Raw genomic sequence first — 23517 nt, forward strand, 5'->3', positions numbered from 1 at the left:
AAGTATTCATCTTAGCCATATAATCTGTCTCTGTTACTTATCGTCATTTTGGTCTGTAGTTGGCACCTGGTGCGACTCTGAAAATGCTTTCGTTGGAAAAACAACTGTAGAAAATCATAAGATTTCCTTTTGTATTAGTTGACAATCTATTCCCTTTCTATTTGTCTTCCCTTATTTCATTTTTCACTTTGCCTTTGTATGTTTTATATGCAACCTGATTCTTGTATCATTAAGCTGAGATCTCTCATATACTTTATTTGCTTCATTCTATTCTCTAACACGTTAGTCATCCAGAGAACTGTGACTTTGTTTGCCCTTTCTTTCTCTGTTCTGAAAACTTGCCTTAAATATATTCTAACTACCCACTCTTTAAATTAGTCAATTAGATTACTGCTTGCCAATTTTTGACTCCAACTTACGTAGGCCAGACTCCTCCTCAAATTGTTGAGAGTAAGCCTCCTGCAGTTAGATGTTTTTATTCAAAGTTGCTCTCGCCCTTCCACATAGCTGATTAAAACTCCAATATGATTATTGTGCCTGAGATGTTCTGCCAATGTGAGATTCTCCACTCAATCTACTTAAAAGTTGATCCAATAGTCAGTAGCCAATAGTTTGGCAGTTCAAAATGCATTTAAATTGTTTCACGTATTTAGGCCAAGGTTCCAAGAAGTGCTTAAAAAAAGGGATTGATTGGCACTTCTATTATACAAGATTGTATTCCCAAAGTGCTAATTATTTCAATAAAACACTACAACTTAAACAACTGAAAACATTTCTGAGGCAGTGGTGAGAAAAAGAAATAGAGTAAATTAGAAATAGAAGGTCGTTTTCTATCAGAGCAACATTCAAAAGAACATTTCCTAAATGGCAAAAAGATTCCAAGTAAACCATGCTTTTGTCTTTCTCTGTATGGGCATTAATCACCATAGTGTTCAACAAAGATGTGTTTTGCATGAGTGACCATTTAGTAACCAAAACACTCAGAGTAAAATGACTATAATCATGTCTCTCAGGCAGTACAGCCATAATTAAAGATATATATATACTATACACAAAACATAGATAAAGTGACAGCATTCTTCTCTCCCACGGTTTCCTTCTCCATTATATTTGTGTTTTCCCAAAGTTTAGAAAATACTTGGTGAAGGTCCTGTTCTAATCGCTCCTGCTCATTTAAATTCAGGATGCACTCCACTCCTTTGGCTTTAATTCACTGTTTCTTAGCTGCGTCTTTGTTTGGGACTTGAATGGATTATGCCCAAAGCTAATGTTGATGAGCAAACTTTTCAAAGGAAGCTCACTGCACTGTAAAATCTTCTGGAGCTTTTTGTATGAATACAGTGCCTCATTGCACAACACTGAGACTGCTGTCACTGCATTTTTGCTCTTCAGATTGTAGTGAGTTTTCCTGTGAGACAAATATTTATTTTCTCAAAATAAACTGTCACATATAGCTAACAACTTTCTATTGTACCGAAAAGGAAAATGACTAAGGAAGACAACTATAAAGAAGACTTTAGCTATGATAAAATGTCTACATTGGAACGTGTAAAACAAAGTAATGGAAATTACACTGCGGACTTTAAATCCAGTGAACCTCAGCTAGATAGAAAATGTCATACTTGTTTTCATCACAGGGGATGGATCTACAATTTGATGATTGGGGTAAATTAGTTTTTTTATATAAGTGTAAATAATACTAACGAAAAACTATTGATTAGAAATCTCAAATTGATTCTCATTTGTAAGTTTGTTATTTTTTGTATACTTTACTAAGAAAAATATATGCAACTGAGATACAAGTAGTGTATGAAGTTTTTAATGATTGAAATAGCATGTGAGACATCACAGATTAGACACGAACATTCACAACAAGTTAACTAACAAAAGGAAAGTCTTGTTGCAGGAAACATTAAGCTTTTATTAAACCTCAAAATGGAGTTTTTTTAAAATTAGGCTTGTGTGGGAGAGGAGTTATAAACTACTAGGGTGTTGTATATTTCTGAAATTAGCTTAGAATCTGTAATCAGTGTATATCTGGATGATATGAAGGTTAGAATGAGGTGGTACTGCATTATGCAAAAAACTAGTTTTTTTAAAAAAATATGTTACAGAGTTGTCTCCTGATTGCTGTTGGCTTTTCAGTTTATCTGGGAAACGTGTTTCCTGATGAAATGGACTACTTGCGTTGTGCAGCTGGTTCAGTAAGGACATTTTCAATGTGATTGTATTTAGTTATTTTATTTTAATCCCGTGAAGTTGATAATACAACTTAGAGTTATATCAGCATTTTAAAGGTTGAAAGAATTTTGTGTAAATTTGAATTTTAACTACTTAACCCATTTTGCCAAATTTCATTCAAAGGTGCTTTTTGAAATAATTTATTTTTCGAAATCAAATATTGCATCTTCTAATAACCTTTATTATTTTTAATTATTTATTAAGATATTGTAGTTTAGTATAAAATTTTTATGCTAAGTATGATAAATGCTAATTCTGGGAAATTAAACTTTTTATCTTTTTTTGTGATCTAGTATTGTCGACAAGTTTTCCCTGATTGGGTGAATGTGCACTAAATTCACCACATTTTTCTCTTCTCTCCATCTTCAAAACAAAACTCCCTTGTGTTATTTTTCTTCCTTTTTCTGCTCCCACCATTCTTCAGGCTTCTGTACCAACAGCTCCTCCTATCTTACCACCTTGACTAACAGGAGCTGTGTTAAGACTGTGTTCCGTTCGATCCTTTAAAATGGAGAAAGAGAATCAGAGAATGAGATAGACGGAGAGAAAGCTAAGAGTGTTTTTAATTCTTCTAACTAGAGAACATTTTTATCAGAATAATACAAATAAATGATTTGGATTATTGTCCAAACATAGCACTTCACTTAAATATTGCACAAAATAATTGTTCTGATCAAGTTTTTTTCATACATGTGACTTTACTGTAAATGTGATAATGCAATTGTTTAAATGTTATTGTCTTGTCTTATTTTTAAAAGCTTGTTGTTTGTCCTCCTAGAGCATTCCTGCAGCAGTTGTGAGTTTTGCCATAGCTAAAAGGAGAGTTAATGCAGTAGGTGTATCATTATGAGTTACATATTATCATTGATATGTTTATATGGTTTAAACAATACAATTGCAGAACTTAAAAATACTTTTTTTTAGATGCCACATTACCAGCTTCTCTTTATCTCAACATTTGCTATCACGACAACTTGTATGATTTGGTATGGGTGCAAGCTTGTCCTCAATCCAGCTGCGTTAAACGTAAGTTTACTTTTACTTTATGTTACTACTTGCTCCATTAACTTTTTTTGTTGAAATGAAATTGTCACGTGACAATGATTAGGCGGTGCTATTTAATCAGAGGTTGAAAGATTTAAACAACCTTTATAACACGTCCTCTCCCATTTTCATAGAGGTGGGATTGGGATCAGGCTGTGGTAGACACATGGGTTGTTCCCAGAGGTAGCTGACTACTTAATTAAAATGGGATTTTGTAATCCCTAGTGTGTAAAATCTGGAGTGTAGGAATTAGATCAGGTAAAAGCAGATTTGTTTTCAGGGCATTTATTTTGGATAGTCAGGGTATCTCTCTGTACAGCCTTTGTATAGGGGTTCTAAGACACCTTGAGGGTGGAGGCAGGGATCCTATGGGATCAAGTATTCTATGAGGAGGGGGATTAGGGATGCTTTGGGGAAGGGATCAGGTGCGCTTTAGAACATAGAACAGTACAGCACAGTACAGGCTCTTTGGCCTTGATGTTGTGCCATCCTTTTATCCTACTCTAAGATCAGACTAACGTATCTTTCATGTGTCTATCTTTTGTACAGTTACTGGAGAAGATTGTGCATCAATGGTAAATTAATCCTTTGCAACTGTTCAACTTGCCAACAGCATTGACCTCTCAGCAAGTGTCACAAAAGCCATATTTTTATGGCTTGGTCAGTCATAAAAATACTATGACTACAATTCAGTATTGGAAAATAGGCATTGCTGGCTAGGCTAACATTTATTAATTATCTTTTGGGAAGCTGGTGGTGTCTCCCTGCTTGAATTACTGCAGACCTTGGGATGTTGGGACACCCACAGTATTGTTTGGGGAGGGGACGGTGGAGTGATGGAGTTCCATGACTTTGACTCAATGACAGTGAAAGAAGGGTGATAATATTTCCAAGTCAGGATGATGACTGTCTTGGAGGGGAACATGAGGGTGGTGGTGCTTCCATGTATTTGCTGCCCATTTTCTTTTCAGTGACAGAGGTTGCAGATTGGAAGGTACTTGCTACTCTGAGGAGCTTGTGTGAATTGTTATAGAGGGTACACGCTACTATCAATATGCATCAATGGTGAAGGGGTTGTATGTTCAGGAGATTGGATGGAGTGCTAATCAAGATTTTTCTTGGACCTATGTTAGGCTTTATTGAGTATTGTTGAAACACCATTCATATGTGCAATTAAATAAACAAAGCTGCAGGGTATTTAATAGTACCTGGTTTTAAAGAAAATATATGATTTGTGCAGTGTAACTGATTTCCCAAATTATTGTTTACGTGATGAGGTATCTATTGAATGTTTATTGAATGGAAGTGTCTATTGACTAAAGGTTATAAAGTACTTGAGAGAGATGCTTACCATTGTCAACTGTTTGTTTAAATAAATCATTATTTAAGTAAAGTGCTTATTTTCATCAGTACTTTTTTTCTTGCTATTTTCACTATACTGGATGTTTGATTTTCAATGAGACTATTTTTAGAGACATTACTATTAGGCTGATAACTTTATTTTATGTCCTGATGATAGTAGGTAAGTTGATATGGTGACATAAGGACAAAGGGTGGTGGGTGGGAGATGAATTACAACTGTTAGCACAAGGGTTTTAATTTGGCCATGGACATAATTAGGGGCATAGGGATGGGTAGATGGATACAGAGTGACACTGTAGGTATGAGAGCCTTGAGGAATAAGGTAAATGAGCATGGGTTGGGCACATGGTTATGATGGATGCAGGGACATAGGTTAGCAAGGGCCATGTGGGATGGATAATTGCGTCTAGGATAGCATGGGCATATGAAGGGCAATTTGGGATAGGCAGATGAGCATGAGATGACACAGGAAGTGGTGATGGGTCTTGGGTGAGACCTCGAAGATACAGATTGCCACGGATAGGGGTAGAAAATGAGGGGGTAAGAGCAGGAGGAATGTTTTCTGTTTAAACCTTTATTTTTATACTTTGCATACAGCTCAGGTGTCTTCCTCGGTTGCCTGACCCAACACCCAAACCAGCCTGTACCCATGGACCTAAACTCCACAAGGCGGGCAGCCATTTGTAAAGTTTGGGATCACCTACTCCTTATATAAATTCCCATATTCAAAGAGCTTGCCGGTTTCATAAAATGGGATGACCTGTGTTAGCAATTCTTTAAAGTTATTTATAGTTAATAAAGCAAAAGTGTACAGCTACAAATTTAGTATTGGCAGTAACTGCTGAAGGTGGAAGCAAAGAGGAACCAAAGCTGTATTGATCCTCTGGATGTGCTAACATGTAGCAATCTAATGCATAGAGGTGATAAGGATTTTGCCCTGTGGAACTGAGGAAAGTCCTCTGTTCACACGCACTTTCAGAAATGCATAGGCATTGGTGCCCAAATTAGTCAATGCCATTTTCTATGCCCAAATGAGGTGGAAACAAATGAGGAAGAACTGTTCTGACTCACTGGTTTTTCTGATGTACAAAGCTTCCATAGTGTTGCATTGACATGTCAGCTTTCTGATTCACAAGTATGAGTGATTCAAAAAAAAAGCTCATGGGTACTAGTCCATTTCTGTGATGTATTCAAAGCACATTTAAAATAAAATCCATTTGTTTTTATAGTATGCATGCAATTTGTAAAAGGTGCAATGCCCTTTACTCCAGTTTGTGCTGAATGCCTTCCATTACAGAGCATATTTTTCTAACTTCCTATTTAGAGAAGGAAATGTGAAAGGTGGCAGTTTAATATCTAAGATTGCAATTGTTCCAGTTTCCCCTTATATTGCTCTTTTATGTTATGAGGTCACTGTCTTGTGTCATTATATGCGTTTTTATAGTTCTTACTTAAAAGACAGTGCAAGCCATAAACTGTGTGCTCACATTGTCAGAGGTCTCCGTTTGTGAAAGAGTGTTGTTGAAGGCTTTAACTCAAGACTTTTAGAATCCCTGCAGTGTGGAAGCATGCCATTTGGTCCATCGAGTCCACACCAACCCGCCAAAGAGCATCCCTCCCAGACTCACCTTCCTACCCTACTCCTGCATTTCCCATGGCCAGTCCCCCTAGCCTGCACATCCCTAGACAGTATAGGCAATTTAGCATGGCTGATCCACTAACCTGCACATCTTTGGACTCTGGGAGGAAACAGGAGCACCCAGTGAAAACTCAGACAAGGGGAGAATGTGCAAACTCCACACAGATAATCACCCAAGGGTGGAATTGAACCTGGATCCTACGTGCTGTTAGGCAGCAATGCTAGTCATTGTGCCACCCTTAAATTCTGCCATCAAGGGATTCAGACCCTGGACTGTGGAATATAATTTGGGTCTCTGGATTAACAGCCTAGTGATAATATGATGAGGCTAGGACCTCCCCCAAACATAGGACATATTCTTGTGAAGCATAGATCGTGAAAGGTAATCTCCTCAGCCATGTCTAGGTGGATGCATCGTGGTTCATAAAAGGGAAAAGTGATCATCTCTGGGCAGAATAAAGGCAGTATTAATCCTACAGCTGATCAATTCTATCAATAATATAAACAGTGTCAGACATATGCTGCAGTTGTTCTTGCCAAATATGGCATCAAACTATCTGCTCCACAGATGTACGCAGACAGTACATTAGTGTTGGAATAGAAAATTCAGCACACACTTCCTATTGTAATTAATTGTGTAGATACAACAGTATGTATGCAGATATTCTAGAGCAGGGGACAATCTGACTATATTGACTGTTGAAAATGTGTTGCTGGTTAAAGCACAGCAGGTCAGGCAGCATCCAAGGAACAGGAAATTCGATGTTTCGGGCCAGACCCCTTCATCAGGAAAGCCCTTCATCTATATTGACTGTTGACCACCCTGGCATGCCTTCTTCATGCATTCTCAGTTGATATCAGAATCAGGGAAGCAAACTACAGCAGGATCAGTGGAACATATTATTTTTGTCATCAGGTCTGTCTGGAGATAGGTCCGGGGAATAAACCTACTCAAATATTAGCACTTGCCAAAGGGAGATGTGCACATCTGTATGTAGTTGTGGGATTGCAGGTAGCAGCAAGCTGTTATAGAGTTGGGTTTTGTATTTGTGAGTTACTGGGCACAAGTGGGTTCTAGCTGGACCAAGGGAAAGATAATTTGTGTGCCAGCTCCCTGGAGGGGGAGCTCACAGATGGGTTCTGCTGCAGAGAACTCAGATGAGGACTTTGATGGGGCAGCAGGCAGGAAAATGCTCATGAGGCTACACATAGACTAGCCTACCAGACAGCCTCCTGTCATTGTCAACAAACATGGAGAACTCTAACTCCAAGCAAATGTGTGAATAATTTAGCAACTCCTCTGTCCTCACTTAGAGCATAGATAAACTACCTGCTTAACTCAATAATTCACCACCATATCTCAACAATTACTCCAAAGTACTTCCAATGACCTACAGCAGCAGAAAATAATGGAAATGAAGTCACCAGCAAGTTGAATGTCTGCTCTTTAAATAAATCCAGCTGGTGGGTCCTTCTGGCAGCTTTTTGAATGTTCTTTGGGTGAATGACAAGTAAATACTTTGGACATGATCCAAATTTGTAAAACCTGTGCCAAATCAAACTGGTACAGTTGTTTTATTTCATGATTTGGCCTTATGGGAAATTTTTGGCAAACATACAGCATGTTTGAGCCAATACCCTTCCCAGCATAGGGGACTGTGCCTGATGTGGCCTGATGCACTGTGTTCCTCATGCAGAGAGTCACCGGCTTCCATTGCAACTGGGTGTGAATTTCACGCCCTATAAGATTGACATTTATGAGGTGGAAAGTTTAATTGTGGCTAGCAATGGCTTGGGCTTCCAAATTTAGAATGGTGAAGGCTCTTAATGTAGACTAGTTATGGTTAATTTGAGATTCAGGAAAGATAGTTGAGAGGACTCATTCAGAGATTTTACCCAACTTGGCTGTGCAATTTCACATGAGCCAAGAAACATTGTTCCAATTCCTATGCAGATCAGGACAATTGCTTCTGTTGTGCAGATGCTACATAAGCTTGATGTTATCAATAAATATTTCTAGTGCCGAATAATTTAGGAAGTCTGACATTTTATTAATTTCATTTGGTGTGAAGACCCAAGGCAAACAGGTCATTGAGTATTTGGTACTGCATTGCTGGTTGAGTCCATTTATCAAGAAATAAGATCAGGGACAGATTAAAGACCATTTCACTCAAAGGGCAGAATGATCTAGTATTGTTTTTATTATACGCAGTTCCCTGTCCATTTCTCCATCAGGTTTGACTGATGATGTTATTAAAACAAGGTTTCCAGATGGAGTAATTTTCAAATGAACTGGAGGTTTCTGTTCATTAAGCATATAGAACATAGAAAAATACAGCGCAGTACAGGCCCTTCGGCCCTCGATGTTGCGCCGATCCGAGCCCACCTAACCTACACTAGCCCACTTTCCTCCATATGCCTATCCAATGCCCGTTTAAATGCCCATAAAGAGGGAGAGTCCACCACTGTTACTGGCAGGGCATTCCATGAATTCACAACTCGCTGAGTAAAGAATCTACCCCTAACATCAGTCCTATACCGTCTACCCCTTAATTTAAAGCTATGCCCCCTCATAATAGCTGACTCCATATGTGGAAAAAGGTTCTCATGGTCAACCCTATCTAAACCCCTAATCATCTTGTACACCTCTATCAAGTCACCCCTAAACCTTCTTTTCTCTAATGAAAACAGCCCCAAGTGCCTCAGCCTTTCCTCATATGATCTTCCTACCATACCAGGCAACATCCTGGTAAACCTCCTCTGTACCCATTTCAGTGCCTCCACATCTTTCCTATAGTATGGTGACCAAAAGTGCACACAATACTCCAGATGCGGTCGCACCAGAGTCTTATATATCACCAATTCGACAAATTGATAATTGCACAATGGTAGCATGACTGTTGTACATGAAGGCATTATTCCTAATAAAGCTTGCTCTCTTATTGATCTATTTTTGAATTTATTGCTGGACTTCTTATTTCCTTATTTTTCTATTTTATATTTCCTGAGAATTTGTACTCGGAGTCTGTACTTAGGTACCTTGGTACCTGAGATGATGCCTTAAGTGGCAACTTGTAAACTTTTCACTGTATTCACATGAGTGTGTGACAATAAAGCTAATTCTAATTCTAATTCTACTTTGATGGAGAAAGCAAAATGAAAAAGATAAGGCTTATCTGACTGGTATGTCTTTGTTCTTATAATGAACCTTTACACACAAAATCCCATCCAATTATTGCAGTAAGATTGTTTGGAATGTTAGTGATGCAGAGTTCATTGGCTGTATTAAGTTCATTTTCAGATACAGCATTGTGTGTGAAGTATATGTGGTTTCCCCAGAACCTGCCAAATTAGGTTACATTCCACTTTGTAAAACATATATGATGAAAATCATTTGAAAAATAAAATCTTTTATTGCTTGAGTACTGATTCTTGTTTACGAAGTTGATTTCAGGCTAAGTACACGTTCTTGTTCACATTCAATAATCAAATGTGTGTATTTTAAAATTTACATTTTTCACAGATAAACTTTAATCTTGTTTTGCTTGTACTTCTGGAAATACTCATGGCAAGTAAAGTTATACTATCGGCAAGATCTGACACTGAATGCTGCAAGAGAAAGAAAGTGAGTATTCCAATTTCAAATCTCCAAGTTACAAAATTTCATATTTTAAGATGGAGTAGAGACTTTCAATATTTGACTATTGTTCAACTGTAAAATTCAAAATCCTATTTGAGCATCTTTATGTGGATTTAACTTACACATTATATTTGAAAGACATTAACAGTTTTGTTCTTATCTTTGTACATATATGCGTGCTGTATACATTATTATGGAGGATAATGATGCTACTTTGCACTAAAGTTATAGACATGGTCTTTCTGTGACTTCATGATGTTTTCATTTAGCGTAAATACCTTCCCCTTTAATTTTAGGCTGATCTATCTTTTCTAAATTGTTCCGGTAGGTCCAATCATATGATGCAACAGCTTTATTGTGCCATATAAAATTCCCATCTCGTATGCTGAAGTCCTACTCAGTAAGTAACTCTGATATAAGATCTATAGGGCTTAGCATTGATTGCTTTGTTAACAGTAACTATTTAGAAAATTTAATTTTAGATGTAATTGATGAGTCACTGGAGCTACAAATATGCCGTATGTCCAACATTCTTCTATTTTCATTTGTCATATTTGCAGCACCATTTCTTACCAGAACTGTAGGGGTGTGACAAGTGCATGTGCTTATACACTGGTTGTTGGAGGATGAGGAAAAGAGGCAAGATAGCAAGAGTTTGAGTTTATATCTATAGATGAGGGTAGACAATCAAAGTGTTCCTAGACTTCTGCTGATGAATTTTTAAAGGGACTATTAAAATACACATAACAGTGAGGTAGTTATTAATGGTTTTGACTTTCCTAAACCACAGTATTACATAGAAACTCCATCACAGAAACTGTTCATTTGGTCCAGCAGGTCTATATTGGTGTTTACATTCTGCTTAAGGTTCCTCCTCACAAGACCTTTAGAAGTCAAAGCGAGAGGAGACCTTTTTGCCATTTGGTCCATCAAGACTGATGTGCCAATCAACAAGATCATTGTTGATCTGGTTGTGACTCTAACCCACTTCCATACTTGTCTCCCATAACTCTTGACTCCCTTGATTATCTCAACCTGTTTAACTCTACCTTGTATATATCAATGACCCAATTTTCATTATTGTATGTGAAAAAGAAATTCAATGACTGACACCCTCTGAAGGTTATTTTGTTTTACCTCCCATCGCTATCTTCATTGGGAGACCTGTGCTCATCTTAAGTACCCACCATGGCCATTTTCCACTGTTGATCCAAGTCTCCAACAACCCTTCCTGGGTCTTACAAGACTTTAGACTTAAAGACCTATAAGTTCAGCTTCATTGGCTTTTCAGTTTAGAGTTGTCTACAATCCTGGTGTCATACTGGAAAAAATGAGCCTCTGGCCCTTTGAATCTCTGGTAGCTCTCAGAGGTGGTGCATCCTTTCCAGTGGTGGCAGGAAAAACTCCTCAAATAAAAAAGTAGTTGACGGCCATAAAATGGCTGTGGGGTGAGCTGTCCAATTGGCAGTGAGCCTCACCACCAGCTTTAATATTGGATGACTTTCCAGATTCAAATTCAGCTCAAGGTTCAATAGTGTTTCACATTCTTACCAGACTTCTTAAAGTTAAAAATCACACAACACCAGGTTATGGTCCAAGAGGTTTATTTGGAAGTAATAGCTTTTGGAATACTGCTCCTTCAACAGGTAGTTAGCTTCTTGCCACTAGCTACCTGAAGAAGCAACAGCACTCCAAAAGCTTGTCTTCCAAATAAACCTGTTGGACTATAATCTGGTGTTGTGATTTTTAACTTTCCCACCACAGTCCAACACCGGCATCTCTGCATCATGGCTACAATTTTAAAAATGATTCCTCCTGATATTTTTTTCCCTGCTTTATTGGTACCTATTTTATACGAAATGACCATATGTCCCAGCCTCAATCACAGCTATAAACTGTGAGTGAATTTTAATCCTCCCCCAAGCTGGTTTGTAGTTAGGGATCCTTTAATAAGATGGGATGATGCCTGATGGGTTTACCACTGCCTTCCTGCCTCTGCTGCATGTTAATTTTGGAGGAGGTTCATGGATGGCCTTCCTGCCCTGACACCATTTGAGGCCCTTAAGTGAATAATTAATACACTTGCCAAATGGGAAGCATGACAGCTCCCAGTTGGGAGTTCTCATTCAAAGGCATTCAGCCCCTGATTAAAGAGCCTTGCATCCTGCTGCATGCCTGGCTCCCCTTGTCTTTCTGCAGCTGACTGGTTTCCTGAGACCTGGGACAAAGGGCCAGCTGCAGTTAAACCTGGAAGGCTTCACTGACATGGTTATAGTACCAGTCCATTTTTTGTTAGTGGGTTGGCTGTCTGCTCCTTGTCACGCTCAAATAAAGGTTAGCAGTTGGCAGGCTGGAGCTGGCTTTCTGGCACACCTTTAGGTAACTTAACTGTATACTCACAATCAAACTTTGGTTAAAACTCTCTTTCCCCACCCCATCCTGCAATATGATAGATATGGTTCATTGTGGATTCATATTGGGAAGCAGAATTTGCAAAACCAATGTCTTTTTATCTTGGTAATTATTCTTCCTTGATCCCCACCTTTTAATAAGTGACTCAGAAATTCTAAGAAATTGCACTTGAGTTCAGTTCTTTGCACCTTCAGAAAATCTAAAATCACTCATCTATATTAATAACCTATTGTACACTTTCTAATTGATCTTGCACAACAATCAAATTTGTGATGCATGTTGATTTAAATCAGGACTACACCACCTCCGTAATTCATTTAACATTTTTGATGATACATTTACCAGATTAATATTTGTGTTTTGCATTTACGCATGAGAGAAATTGTGTGAAATGAGCTGATAATCATGTAAAAAAAAATCATAATTTACTTCTTTCAACTTAATCTCAGGATGAAACTCATTTGAACTGAATGCAGTTATACAGGATGAGCTCAGCATTGAAATTGTCTGACATACATATTCAGTTGGAGGGAGTTTATGGATAAAATATTTGATCATTGCCGATATCTGGCACCAACTTGTATAAATGTTCTAAAATCCTTTTTAAACCAATAGATGATTGATGTAAAATAAGAAAATAAATGGTTGTGAACTGTTAATATTTCTGACTTTTCAGTAACATGCAAAACTTCCAGCCTTTAGCTGTAGTTAGCTCGGTGACATTGCATGGTACTATTTTTAAAAACTGTTCAACCAGTGTTCAGTCAAATCATACCTAAACAATGAAAACTATGTCACACTTGTTTTGAATGTTTGCAGGTTGTTGAAGTGATTGTGGCAATTTGTGCAGTTTTTGGTGGAATTATTGCCCTGAACATGGGTGCTCTGGTTCCAGGTCCTTATCTATCAGTGACATTCTTTTGGATTTTGGCTGCAGTAAGTGAATGTAAAATTTAACAACAGTTCATGGGAAATTTGCATTGTCATAATCAACTCCACTTGTTATTGCAAAACTTGGGTATGACTGAACAAGCAAAACTTTTGTTTTAAATCCATCTAATAAAAAAAATTAAGTTTGTAGCAATTCACTCAGTCAAAACATTTCCTTTTTCTGAATGGATTAGTCCAGGTATTTATTTTGGAGAAATTGCAGACTGCAGATGCTGGAGTTCAGAATTAAGAGTGTGGTGCTGGAAAAGCACAGCAGGTCAGACAGCATCCGAGGAGCTGGGGAATCAAAGTTTTGGGCAAAAGCCCTTTATCAGGAATGAAGGGCTGACCTTTTCTATTAACTCTATGACTCTATTAACACATTTATATGGAAGGGCATCATTCATATTTTGTGGTAATTGAGGTAATAGGGTCACAATTTAAAAGGATTACATAACTTTTTTAAAATTGGTCTTGGTGTGACATTAATTTGAGGTGGGTACAATTTATGTAGGATTGAGCTAGCGGAATTTAAACTCCTTGAACCTGCTCCACCATTTAATATGATCATGCCCTCAACAATACTTTCCTGCCTGCTCACCATTACTCTTTAATCAATTTCTAATTTGGAAACTTTATTTCTTCCTTCAATAGATTCAGCATCCTGGTGTGCATTGAACAATGGGGTAGTGAATTCCACAGATGCCTAACCGTTTGAAAGAAATAATTTCACTTAATTTGTGTTTTAGATCTGCCATCCTTTCCCCTAACATCTCTTTCTCGATTGCTCCACAAGGCAAATTATTCTTTCTATGTCTACATTGTAAATACCCTTTAGCATCTTATGCACTTCAATTGGATCACTCATCCCTCTAAACTTTAGTGAATATCATCCTAAACTGATAAATCTTTCTTCATAAGACAAGCCTTTCATTTCTGAGTGCTGTAATTGTCTGATAGATGCCTTAAATTTGGAGGCATATTTAAGTAAATATGTTATTGTTATTATTGTTGTAAATAATCTAAAATAAGGTACATTGCTTTACAAAAGTGCAGACTGGAATACGATGCGATGAGAATTTATGCAAAAACATCTGAAGTTCCTTCTGCATTTTCAGATACAAAGGTTCTATTTGATTCAGTTCCATTCCCAAATTTGGAAAAAAAATTGAAATGTTAGTGAACTGTCTGCTATTCTTTATGGAGTAGAACCAAGCATTGACAGCCAAACTCTTTTTTGTCCCCTAGCTATCACTTGGGCCAAAATAGATCCTCGATTAACTTTTATATTTTCCCAAAACTGTATCATATTGGTCTATCGTAAAGTTGGTAGCCATTCAACACAGCAATACTCCAATTTCCATCAGATATCATCGTAATTTTTTGGATTGTTTTAACATACTTCCATTTATATGTCGATTGATGCACAAGTAAGCTTCACTTGGCTTTAAAAAAAATCATATCACTGGTATTTTATCTGCTATTTCATATTATATCTATTAAAATGAACTGCCATTGGTTAGATTTGTTATTTCTCGAAAGAATAATTTTTTAATGTATTGAGTCTTCAGCCATTTCATGATCTATTGTGTGAATTTTTGATTGGTAGAGAGAAAAAGAGAATATTGCTTCAATTAATCAATGTTATACTTATGCCCCTGTGGCCAAAGTAAAAAGTCAGAGTCATGCAGCCCAGACATACACCCCATCCACCACGTCCACACTGACCAGGTATCCTAAACTAAACTTGTGCCATTTGCCCGCATTTGGCCAATATTGCCCCAAACCTTTCCTATTCATATACTTGTCCAAATGCCTTTCATATGTTGTAACTGTAACCACTTCCTCTGCCAGCACATTCCAGACATCGCATCACCTGCTTTGTGAAAAAGGTGTCCCTTTGGTCCCTTTTCAGTCTTTACCCTCTCACTTTACACCTGCGGCCTCTAATTCTGGACTCCCCTATCTTGGAAAATGTCCTTGGCTATTCACCTTACCTATGCCCCTTTTGATTTTATAAACCTCTCTAAGGACACCCCTCAGCCTCTGACACTTCAGGGTAACTCAACCCCTCCAGTCGCTTAGAACAAGGTTTCGTACACCGCATTGAAAGGGAAGAGCAGATCCATGAACTGAATTCCTTGAAAGAATAGTGCTGTTGTCTTGTTCAGCACCCTGTTTCCTGTAAACCCCACCATTCAATCAATAACTGCTTTAAGGAGGAAATTCAACTTTCAATAACTGATCACTTTTACTAACTGAAACCTTTCTAAAATGGGATAAATGGGTTTCAAGTACACATTTCTGAATTTCTCTTTTTCAAATAGGACTTAACATAACTTTCTTAACTATTGTTTTGTCCTTCAGTGTTTTCCTGGTGCTATTGCGAGTCATGTGGCGGCAGAATATCCCAGCAAGTTCTTGGTATGTAGCTTAACAAATGTGATTAATTTCTATTATTTCAAATTTTCTATGAGATCACTTTTGTAATCAAGACATTTTGTCTGCTGCAATGCATTGTATGCTATGCTGATTGTCAAGTAACACAAGCTGGGAGCCAAGATCGAGGACACACTAGGGTGGGTCTCAAAATTTACAGTGATACCTAGCTTGCATAGTTAGATCTGAGACACATGTGATATTAGGTCTTGGAGCTCAACACCACTGAGATAAAATGTTGCAAAGAGTAATTGGCAGCTTGCTGATGAAATGTAATGCAAGATCAGGCCTTTGGAAAGCCAATAACAGCCATCAGATAAGTGATTAAAAGAGACTGGAAATAGTTGGAGGATTGGGATGTTGACGTGGTGAGTAGTATGTTGAGAAGGTCAATTACTCTTTGTTGTATTCCATGTTCCAAATTTTGCTTTGGGATATTCCAAGACTCAATTTCTTATATTTCTATTTGTTTGATTTTAAGGTTCATTTGTTAGATTATAGTGCAGTAGTTAGCATCACTGTCATTTAGAGAATAGCTGTAACTGAGAAATGGAACTTGTTTTCCAATTAGCAGGACCTATGACTCAGTAAAAACGCAGTCACCTCAAATTATCTGAGCAAATTAATTGAAAGCAAATCATCAATTTAAATAATGTCTTCCAAAGACAAATAATTGAAAAGTATGATTCACATTGATAGTCTTCAAAAAAAAAGTACAAATCCATGAAACAGGAACAGTTGTAGGCCAATCAGCCCTTGCTCCACCACTCAAGGTCATGGCTGATCAGATTATTACCTCAAATCCACATTCCCATTGACCCCGATGACATTTCCATCTTTAGCTTAACAAGAATCTATTTATCTCTGTCAAAAATATTCAAGAACTTAGCTTCCACTATCTTTTTACGTAGAGTATTCCAGAGACTCATGACACTCTTTGAGGAAAAAAAACTAATATCTGTTTAAAATGGCTGACCACTACTTTTTATACGGTGACTGCTTAGTTCCAGTTTCTCTCATAAGAAGTAACATCCTCATTTTAATAACCCTACTGATCTATCTGTTTCAATAAAGTTGTATCTTACTCTTCTGTGCTCCAGCAGAAATAAGTCTAGCACATATAACCTTTCCTAATAAGACAATCTGCCCATTCCAGGTATTAATCTCATAAACTTTCTCTGAACTGCCTTCAGTGCATTTACATCCTTCTCAATGTAGGAGTGGCATGGTTGCTCAGTAGTTAGCACTGCTGCCTCACAGCACCAGGGACCCATTTAGATAATATGTTTCTTTTTTGATTCTTCAAGCTAAAGTGGACAATTTCACATTTTCCCACATTATACACCATTTGACAATGTAACCTCCTCATGTCCTCTTTACAACGTATTTTCTTAACTATCTTTGTGCCATCAGCAAATTTGGTAACAATGGCAAATGTCATGGAAGTGAAAGAAAAATTAACAAAAGGGTAATTTGAAGTTTTATGGTTTACCTTTTAAAAGTAATTGTTAATGCTCAATGTAGTATTTTTAGATCTGGCCCTTTATAGAACTATTATTCCAATATTTTACACAAGGCTTCCTTTTGTAAATGACAATGCCAATCTCATGGATCTCAATAGTCATATACTGTTTTGAAAATCAGTGCTTCTAATACATTTGATCATTGATGTATATGTGAAGGATAAATTACAATTGCATTAGTGTGATTAGCTATACCATAAATATATTACAGTATATTTCAGTGTAACCCATGCATAACTTGCTTCACATATGAGGTAGATATTGGATTTTTATTTTGTGAATATTATCTTCTCTGAGTACAGACAAGTCTTTTTACTGTTGTTGTTGCTCAGATTGAAGTCCTAATTGCTATAAGCAGTGTCACAGCTCCAATGCTATTTACAGCCTGTGGATATCTATCCTTCAGCATTATGAAGTTTGTTAATATCTTTCGACAAAGTTCAACAAGTTTACGTGTAAGTATGTCAGCTAAGGAAAAACAATCTTCATTTTTAGTTATCTGTTACTAATGCAATTCATTCTAGCCACATTTATAAATATTAAGAACTTTGCTAAATAAGATGGTGGTAAACTAATGCCTGCTGTTAGTTATTGCCATATTGATATTCGGTGTGCACGAAATGTTGCTACCCTTTGAGTGCACTTAAATATTGTTGGTTCCATAAGTACAGTTTCTCTGGTCATCTGCCATTGGACCTGAAATGGACATTAATATTAAACTTTAGAGTAGCAGACTTGAAAGTAAAGATAATGTAAACTTAGCTTGGACAATAACATTTTACAATAGTGTGTCATTTCCAAAGCAAGGAATTGGCATAATGTTATGTTGCTGGATATTTACTTTTGGTTTATTTGATATGACTAATCGTCATAAGTTGAAAGGTTTGGTGACGTTATGAGACTAAATTTGTTTTAGTCTCCTGGATTAAACCCTTGATGTATATAAAATGAAGTGTGGAAGCTCAGCTTTGAGCTTCTGGGCTTCTTGTGAACGCCTGTCCAAGAACAGAGAACCACCACTTGATTAACACATTTCAACAGCACTGTTTTTATTCAAGACTGTCAGTATACGAATATACAAACAAGGCTTGGGAGAAAAGCCACTTTAGACCACGCCGGGTACTAACGAGTGGATTCTCTCACCGTTGATAGGGAAAGTTGTTACATTTATACATAACTTCGTACGCAATACAGAGTCCCGTATCATTAAGCTATCGCACAGTGTAAAATTAAACAAAGCATACTTTATTGGAAGCTTACACAAAAAAATGCTCTAAATCTAACACACACACAGATACCAACAGCCATCTGGTTAAGCTCTTAACATAGCCCTCATTATTCTTACTCTGCTTTTCAAGGTAACATTCAGATATCAAAAATTGCTCTAAACTACACATGTATTCATTAGTACAGCTCTAAAACAATGAGGCTCCAGTATTCCTCTGATGGTTGTCCTTTTATCTAGTGCTATGTACTATCTCATCCTCGGACCTGTGGGGAGGATTGTTTACCGCTAGGCTGGCTTCTTACAAATTGCTATGTTAGCAATTAGTTTCGCTTAGCCTGTCGCTTAGGATGCCGGGAAATACAGCCAATATGCTGGGGCCATTTTAGTTAACATTTCTGAGCTCCATTTTCTATATGGTCACTATATCTATTTCCAACTTATCAGAAGCATCCCTCCTAATTTGTGGGCGGCACGGTGGCACAGTGGTTAGCACTGCTGCCTCACAGCGCCTGAGACCCGGGTTCAATTCCCGACTCAGGCGACTAACTGTGTGGAGTTTGCACGTTCCCCCCGTGTCTGCGTGGGTTTCCTCCGCGTGCTCCGGTTTCCTCCCACAATCCAAAGATGTGCGGGTCAGGTGAATTGGCCATGCTAAAATTGTCCGTAGTGTTAGGTAAAGGGTAAATGTAAGGATATGGGTGGGTTGCGCTTCGGCGGGTCAGTGTGGACTTGTTGGGCCGAAGGGCCTGTTTCCACACTGTAAGTAATCTAATTACAAAAAAAAATAATTACTTGGTAATACACGACATTCTCCTTCAGGATATCAATGTACTTGTATATACTTATGGGTATTTTTGTTATAATAGAGACATAAAGATTTTGTTTTATGATCAGATCCTTGCCTAGGTTTGTGAAAAGAATGAGTTGATATTGCCTTTAGTGAATACGGGACTAGAGCCAAAAAAAACTATTTCATTTACATGCTTTGTCAACTTAGTTGCCTTGCTAGGAGTAGTAACTTAAGAATGCAAGCTGTATTGAATGGAAAGTTAATGAAATGTATGCTTAAATTCTGCTGGCAGATGTAAAAATCGGCTGTGCCAAACAGTTTCAATCTGATTGGGTGACTTTCTAGTTCCCCAGTTCTTGTTTGTCTTTTTGGTTGTCACTTTCTTTGTCTACCAGTGACTTACTAACAATACTACAGTATGAAGAATGGAAAGTGTCTACAAATAACTCACATTATATATCAGCTGTGGTAATGCACTTATTTCTAAATCACAAGTTAACATTTAAAGTCCATAAAATGTGGGAGCAGAATTAAGCCATTTGACCCATTGAGTCTGCTCCACCATTCAACCAGGGCTGATATATTTCTCAACCCAGTTCTCCTGCCTTCTCCCCATATCCAAAGGCCATCAGCTAAACCTCCTTGGGGAATTGCAGCTTGGTCTCCTAAGTGATAGATGGGTCACTAACCACGATACCAATGAAGAACTGCTGCTCCATTTTATTTTTTCCCTGAACAACAATCCTCCCCCCACCTCCCTCCTTTGTTAATGAAATTGCTTCCTATTTTGGCATCTGTTGCAGATGCAGTGGTTGCTCTCTAGCATCTAACAAAGGTAAGCTATCAAAGTATCAGCAAGCTATTTGACTGCAGCCATCTCCAGGAAAGACAAATGGTGTTCTCATTCAATATTCACAAGTGTACAGAGATCTTTCAACAGTAATGGGAACTAAAATTCCTGATCTGCGTATATCTCTGCAACCCAAAGGCTACCCCAGTTAAAATCAATTAATTCAATACATATTGGAGTTAATCTGGTCTCTGTGGTCTAATACTCAGTAGAAAAAAACTAGTAGAGCCAATGAGGGAATTACTTTCTTTATGGTAACTTAAATACTCCTTAAGAAGGGGATTACCTAGATAAATTATAAAGCTCATCTGACATCTATTGAAAGTTTGGAATGGTTTCCATTTTTTAAAATTAATAGCAAAACCACAGTTATACTATATATTCTTAAGGGTACAAAGTTTGGGAGAAGATTTGTAGCTCGGATGCTCGTTGTTGTGGTTGTTTTCGCCAAGCTGGGAATTTGTGTTGCAGACGTTTCATCCCCTGTCTAGGTGACATCCTCAGTGCTTGGGAGCCTCCTGTGAAGCGCTTCTGTGATGTTTCCTCCAGCATTTATAGTGATTTCTATCTGCCGCTTCCGGTTGTCAGTTCCAGCTGTCCGCTGCAGTGGCCAGTATATTGGGTCCAGGTCGATGTGCTTATTGATTGAATCTGTGGATGAGTGCCATGCTTCTAGGAATTCCCTGGCTGTTCTCTGTTTGGCTTGTCCTATAATAGTAGTGTTGTCCCAGTCGAACTCATGTTGCTTGTCATCTGCGTGTGTGGCTACTAAGGATAGCTGGTCATGCGTTTCGTGGCTAGTTGGTGTTCATGGATGCAGATCATTAGCTGTCTTCCTGTTTGTCCTATGTAGTGTTTGTGCAGTCCTTGCATGGGATATTTTTTTTCAAAAATTCCATGCAAGGACTGCACAAAACACTACAAAGGACAAACAGGAAGACAGCTAACGATCTACATCCATGAACACCAACTAGCCATGGAACGACACGACCAGCTGTCCTTAGTAGCCACACACTCAAATGACAAGCAACATGAGATTAACTGGGACAACACTACTATTATAGGACAAGCCAAACAGAGAAAAGCCAGGGAATTCCTAGAGGCATGGCACTTATCCACTGATTCAATCAATAAGCACATTGACCTGGACCCAATATACCGGCCACTGAAGCGGACAGCTGGAACTGATAACCGGAAGCGGCAGATACAAACCACTATAAATGCCGGAAGAAACATCACAGAAGCGCTTCACAAAAGGCTCCCAAGCACTGAGGATGTCACCTAGACAGGGGAGGAAATGTTTGCAACACAAATTCCCAGCTCGGTGTACAGAACCACAACAACATTCTTAAGGGTAGATTATCCAGAGTTAAATGATGCTTAACTGTAGTATTTATCTATTACACTTAATTTTAATCTGCAACTATGTTGCTGTTTCAGAAGCATAATTTCTATAATAAAATTTCCTTCAAGTCTAACTCTCTTCAATTTTATTTCAGCAGTCTTATGACATACTGGTATTTGTTCTGATGCTTTTGTTGCTGGTTCAGTCCAGTCTCTCACTTGCCACAGTCATCCACTGCATGAGTTACAAGCTTCAAGTTAAATATTATGATTCAACATGGAATATGTCAAACCTCCAAAAGGAGAACTGTAAGACAATTGAGGCAAGTATACAACTGCGCATGCAAACACTTAATAAGTCAGGTCTAGCATTTTCCACTTCTTCACCTCATGAAAGAAAGTCATAGTTTGTTAAATACTGGAGCAAAGAAATAAACTTAGCTTGTCTCCCCTAAATATTCAATCACTGTTTCTTTAATAAACTTTTTTTGAGTGACATGTTGATTGGTAATTTTGTTATTAAAAGAAAACTTACTTTATTTACTTCGAGCTGAAACTATTTTTAATATTACAGTCATCTGATTAGTTTCTGTGTTGACTAATTAATTAATATTACAATTAGATTGAAATGACTCTGTTCCTCATCTAGATACCCAAAGTCCCTACAAAGGACTTTGACAAAGACAAGGCATGGAAAGCTGTCATGGTACAGATGGTACAGTAGCAAGAACTGTTTCCTGGATCTGCCTTCAAATAATAGCATCAGCACCTGATATGTACATTTATTTGTCTGTTGGTCAATTTAGAACGCTTCACATTATCCAACATTAAACTTTAGGTAAATAGTGTAAATAATTTCATTAATGAAATTAACAACGTTAACAAATGATTCAGTAACTTGAAAAAATGTCTTTCTTATAAATTAACCTTTCATATAAAAGCATTTTCCATAATATTGCCTTATTGACACTGAAACTACCATTCTTTTATAGAATTATTTTGGATTGTGTACCAGAACAACTGAAAATAAATAAGTTATATCAATTATAGAAGTTTGAATAAACATTAGCAAGTATGAGTTTTTGTTTATTGGAGTATAAAATAAATAATAAAGTTTGACAACACCATAAATTAGAATGTAATATTTTAGCTCAATTAAGAATTGTTTTACAAAGTTAAAAATCACACAACACCAGGATATAGTCGAATAGGTTTATTTGGAAGCAAAATTTTTACAAAGTGTTACTTGCTCATAAGATGTGGCTGTCATTTGCAAGCTAACATTTAGAAATGTGTGGTGAGCCATCTTTTTGAAGCAAAGGAGTCCAGTTAGCGTAGATATTCTGACAGGTTAGGAAGTGAAGATAGAATAATGTATTTTCAAGTCAAGGTGATTATGTGATGAATTTGTTGTACTAAATATTGTTTATTATTGAAGCTGAGGATTGCACTGTCTTTCTCTAATCTTGCTGCTCCATGGGGCAGAACATAAATTTAATTGTTTTACACAGTTTCCAATCTGGTCAGTTATTTGATTTCTCGATATTAAACATAGAATAAGAAGAACCAATAAACAGGCTTCTTTAATGGTTTAAAAATGTTGGTTTATTGTAAAACAAAATGTATTTAATTATGCCAAACTATTAACACAGTTTAGCAAGGATATTATTAAGCTGGAGAGGGATCAGAAGAGATTTACCAGGATATTGCTGGGTGTGGAAGGTTGGAGTTATAAACAAAGGCTGGATAGGTTGGAACTTTTTTCACTGGAGTGTAGGAAGTTGAGAGATGGCCTGAACGAAGTTTATAAAATAATGAGAGAGTTTATGGTAATTGTCTTTTTCCTAGGATGGTGGATTTCAAGAGCCGGGGGCACATTTTTGAGGAGAGAGATTTAAAAAAGACATGAGGGGCAAATCTTTTAGAGGGTGGTTCATGGGTGTAATAAAATTAATGAGGAAGTGGTGGATGTGGGTACATTACAACATTTAAAAGTACATGAATAGGAAAGGTTCAAGGGGTACGGACTAGGACCAGGCATGTGAGACTAGTTTAGTTTGGGATAATGTTCAGCA

The 23517-nt window shown here is 37.5% G+C and overlaps 1 protein-coding gene across 2 annotated transcripts; it reads left to right on the top strand.

Annotated features, from left to right (window-relative positions):
• The first annotated feature begins 1485 nt into the window (after positions 1-1485).
• On the top strand, positions 1486-22166 carry mlc1 (modulator of VRAC current 1). 2 transcript variants are annotated; one of them, XM_060843172.1, is made up of 11 exons: positions 1486-1665; positions 2115-2204; positions 3020-3073; positions 3166-3267; positions 9810-9911; positions 10255-10326; positions 13158-13274; positions 15636-15692; positions 17563-17685; positions 21598-21765; positions 22092-22166. In XM_060843172.1, the coding sequence occupies exons 1-11, from the start codon at positions 1486-1488 to the stop codon at positions 22164-22166; spliced, it is 1140 nt and encodes a 379-aa protein (XP_060699155.1). The 2 variants fall into 2 exon arrangements, with proteins under 2 accessions (XP_060699155.1, XP_060699156.1); XM_060843173.1 differs by lacking the exon at positions 15636-15692.
• Positions 22167-23517: the final 1351 nt, after the last annotated feature.

Source organism: Hemiscyllium ocellatum, chromosome 23, assembly GCF_020745735.1.
Source record: "Hemiscyllium ocellatum isolate sHemOce1 chromosome 23, sHemOce1.pat.X.cur, whole genome shotgun sequence".
NCBI lineage: Eukaryota > Metazoa > Chordata > Chondrichthyes > Orectolobiformes > Hemiscylliidae > Hemiscyllium > Hemiscyllium ocellatum.

Bases quoted from the DNA above. Each gene is read 5' to 3' on its own strand.
- mlc1 (XM_060843172.1), top strand. From the start codon at position 1,486: ATGACTAAGGAAGACAACTATAAAGAAGACTTTAGCTATGATAAAATG. The intron at 10,327-13,157 runs GTAAGTAACTCT...GAATGTTTGCAG, and splicing joins GTATGCTGAAGTCCTACTCA to GTTGTTGAAGTGATTGTGGC. The intron at 15,693-17,562 runs GTATGTAGCTTA...GTTGTTGCTCAG, and splicing joins AATATCCCAGCAAGTTCTTG to ATTGAAGTCCTAATTGCTAT.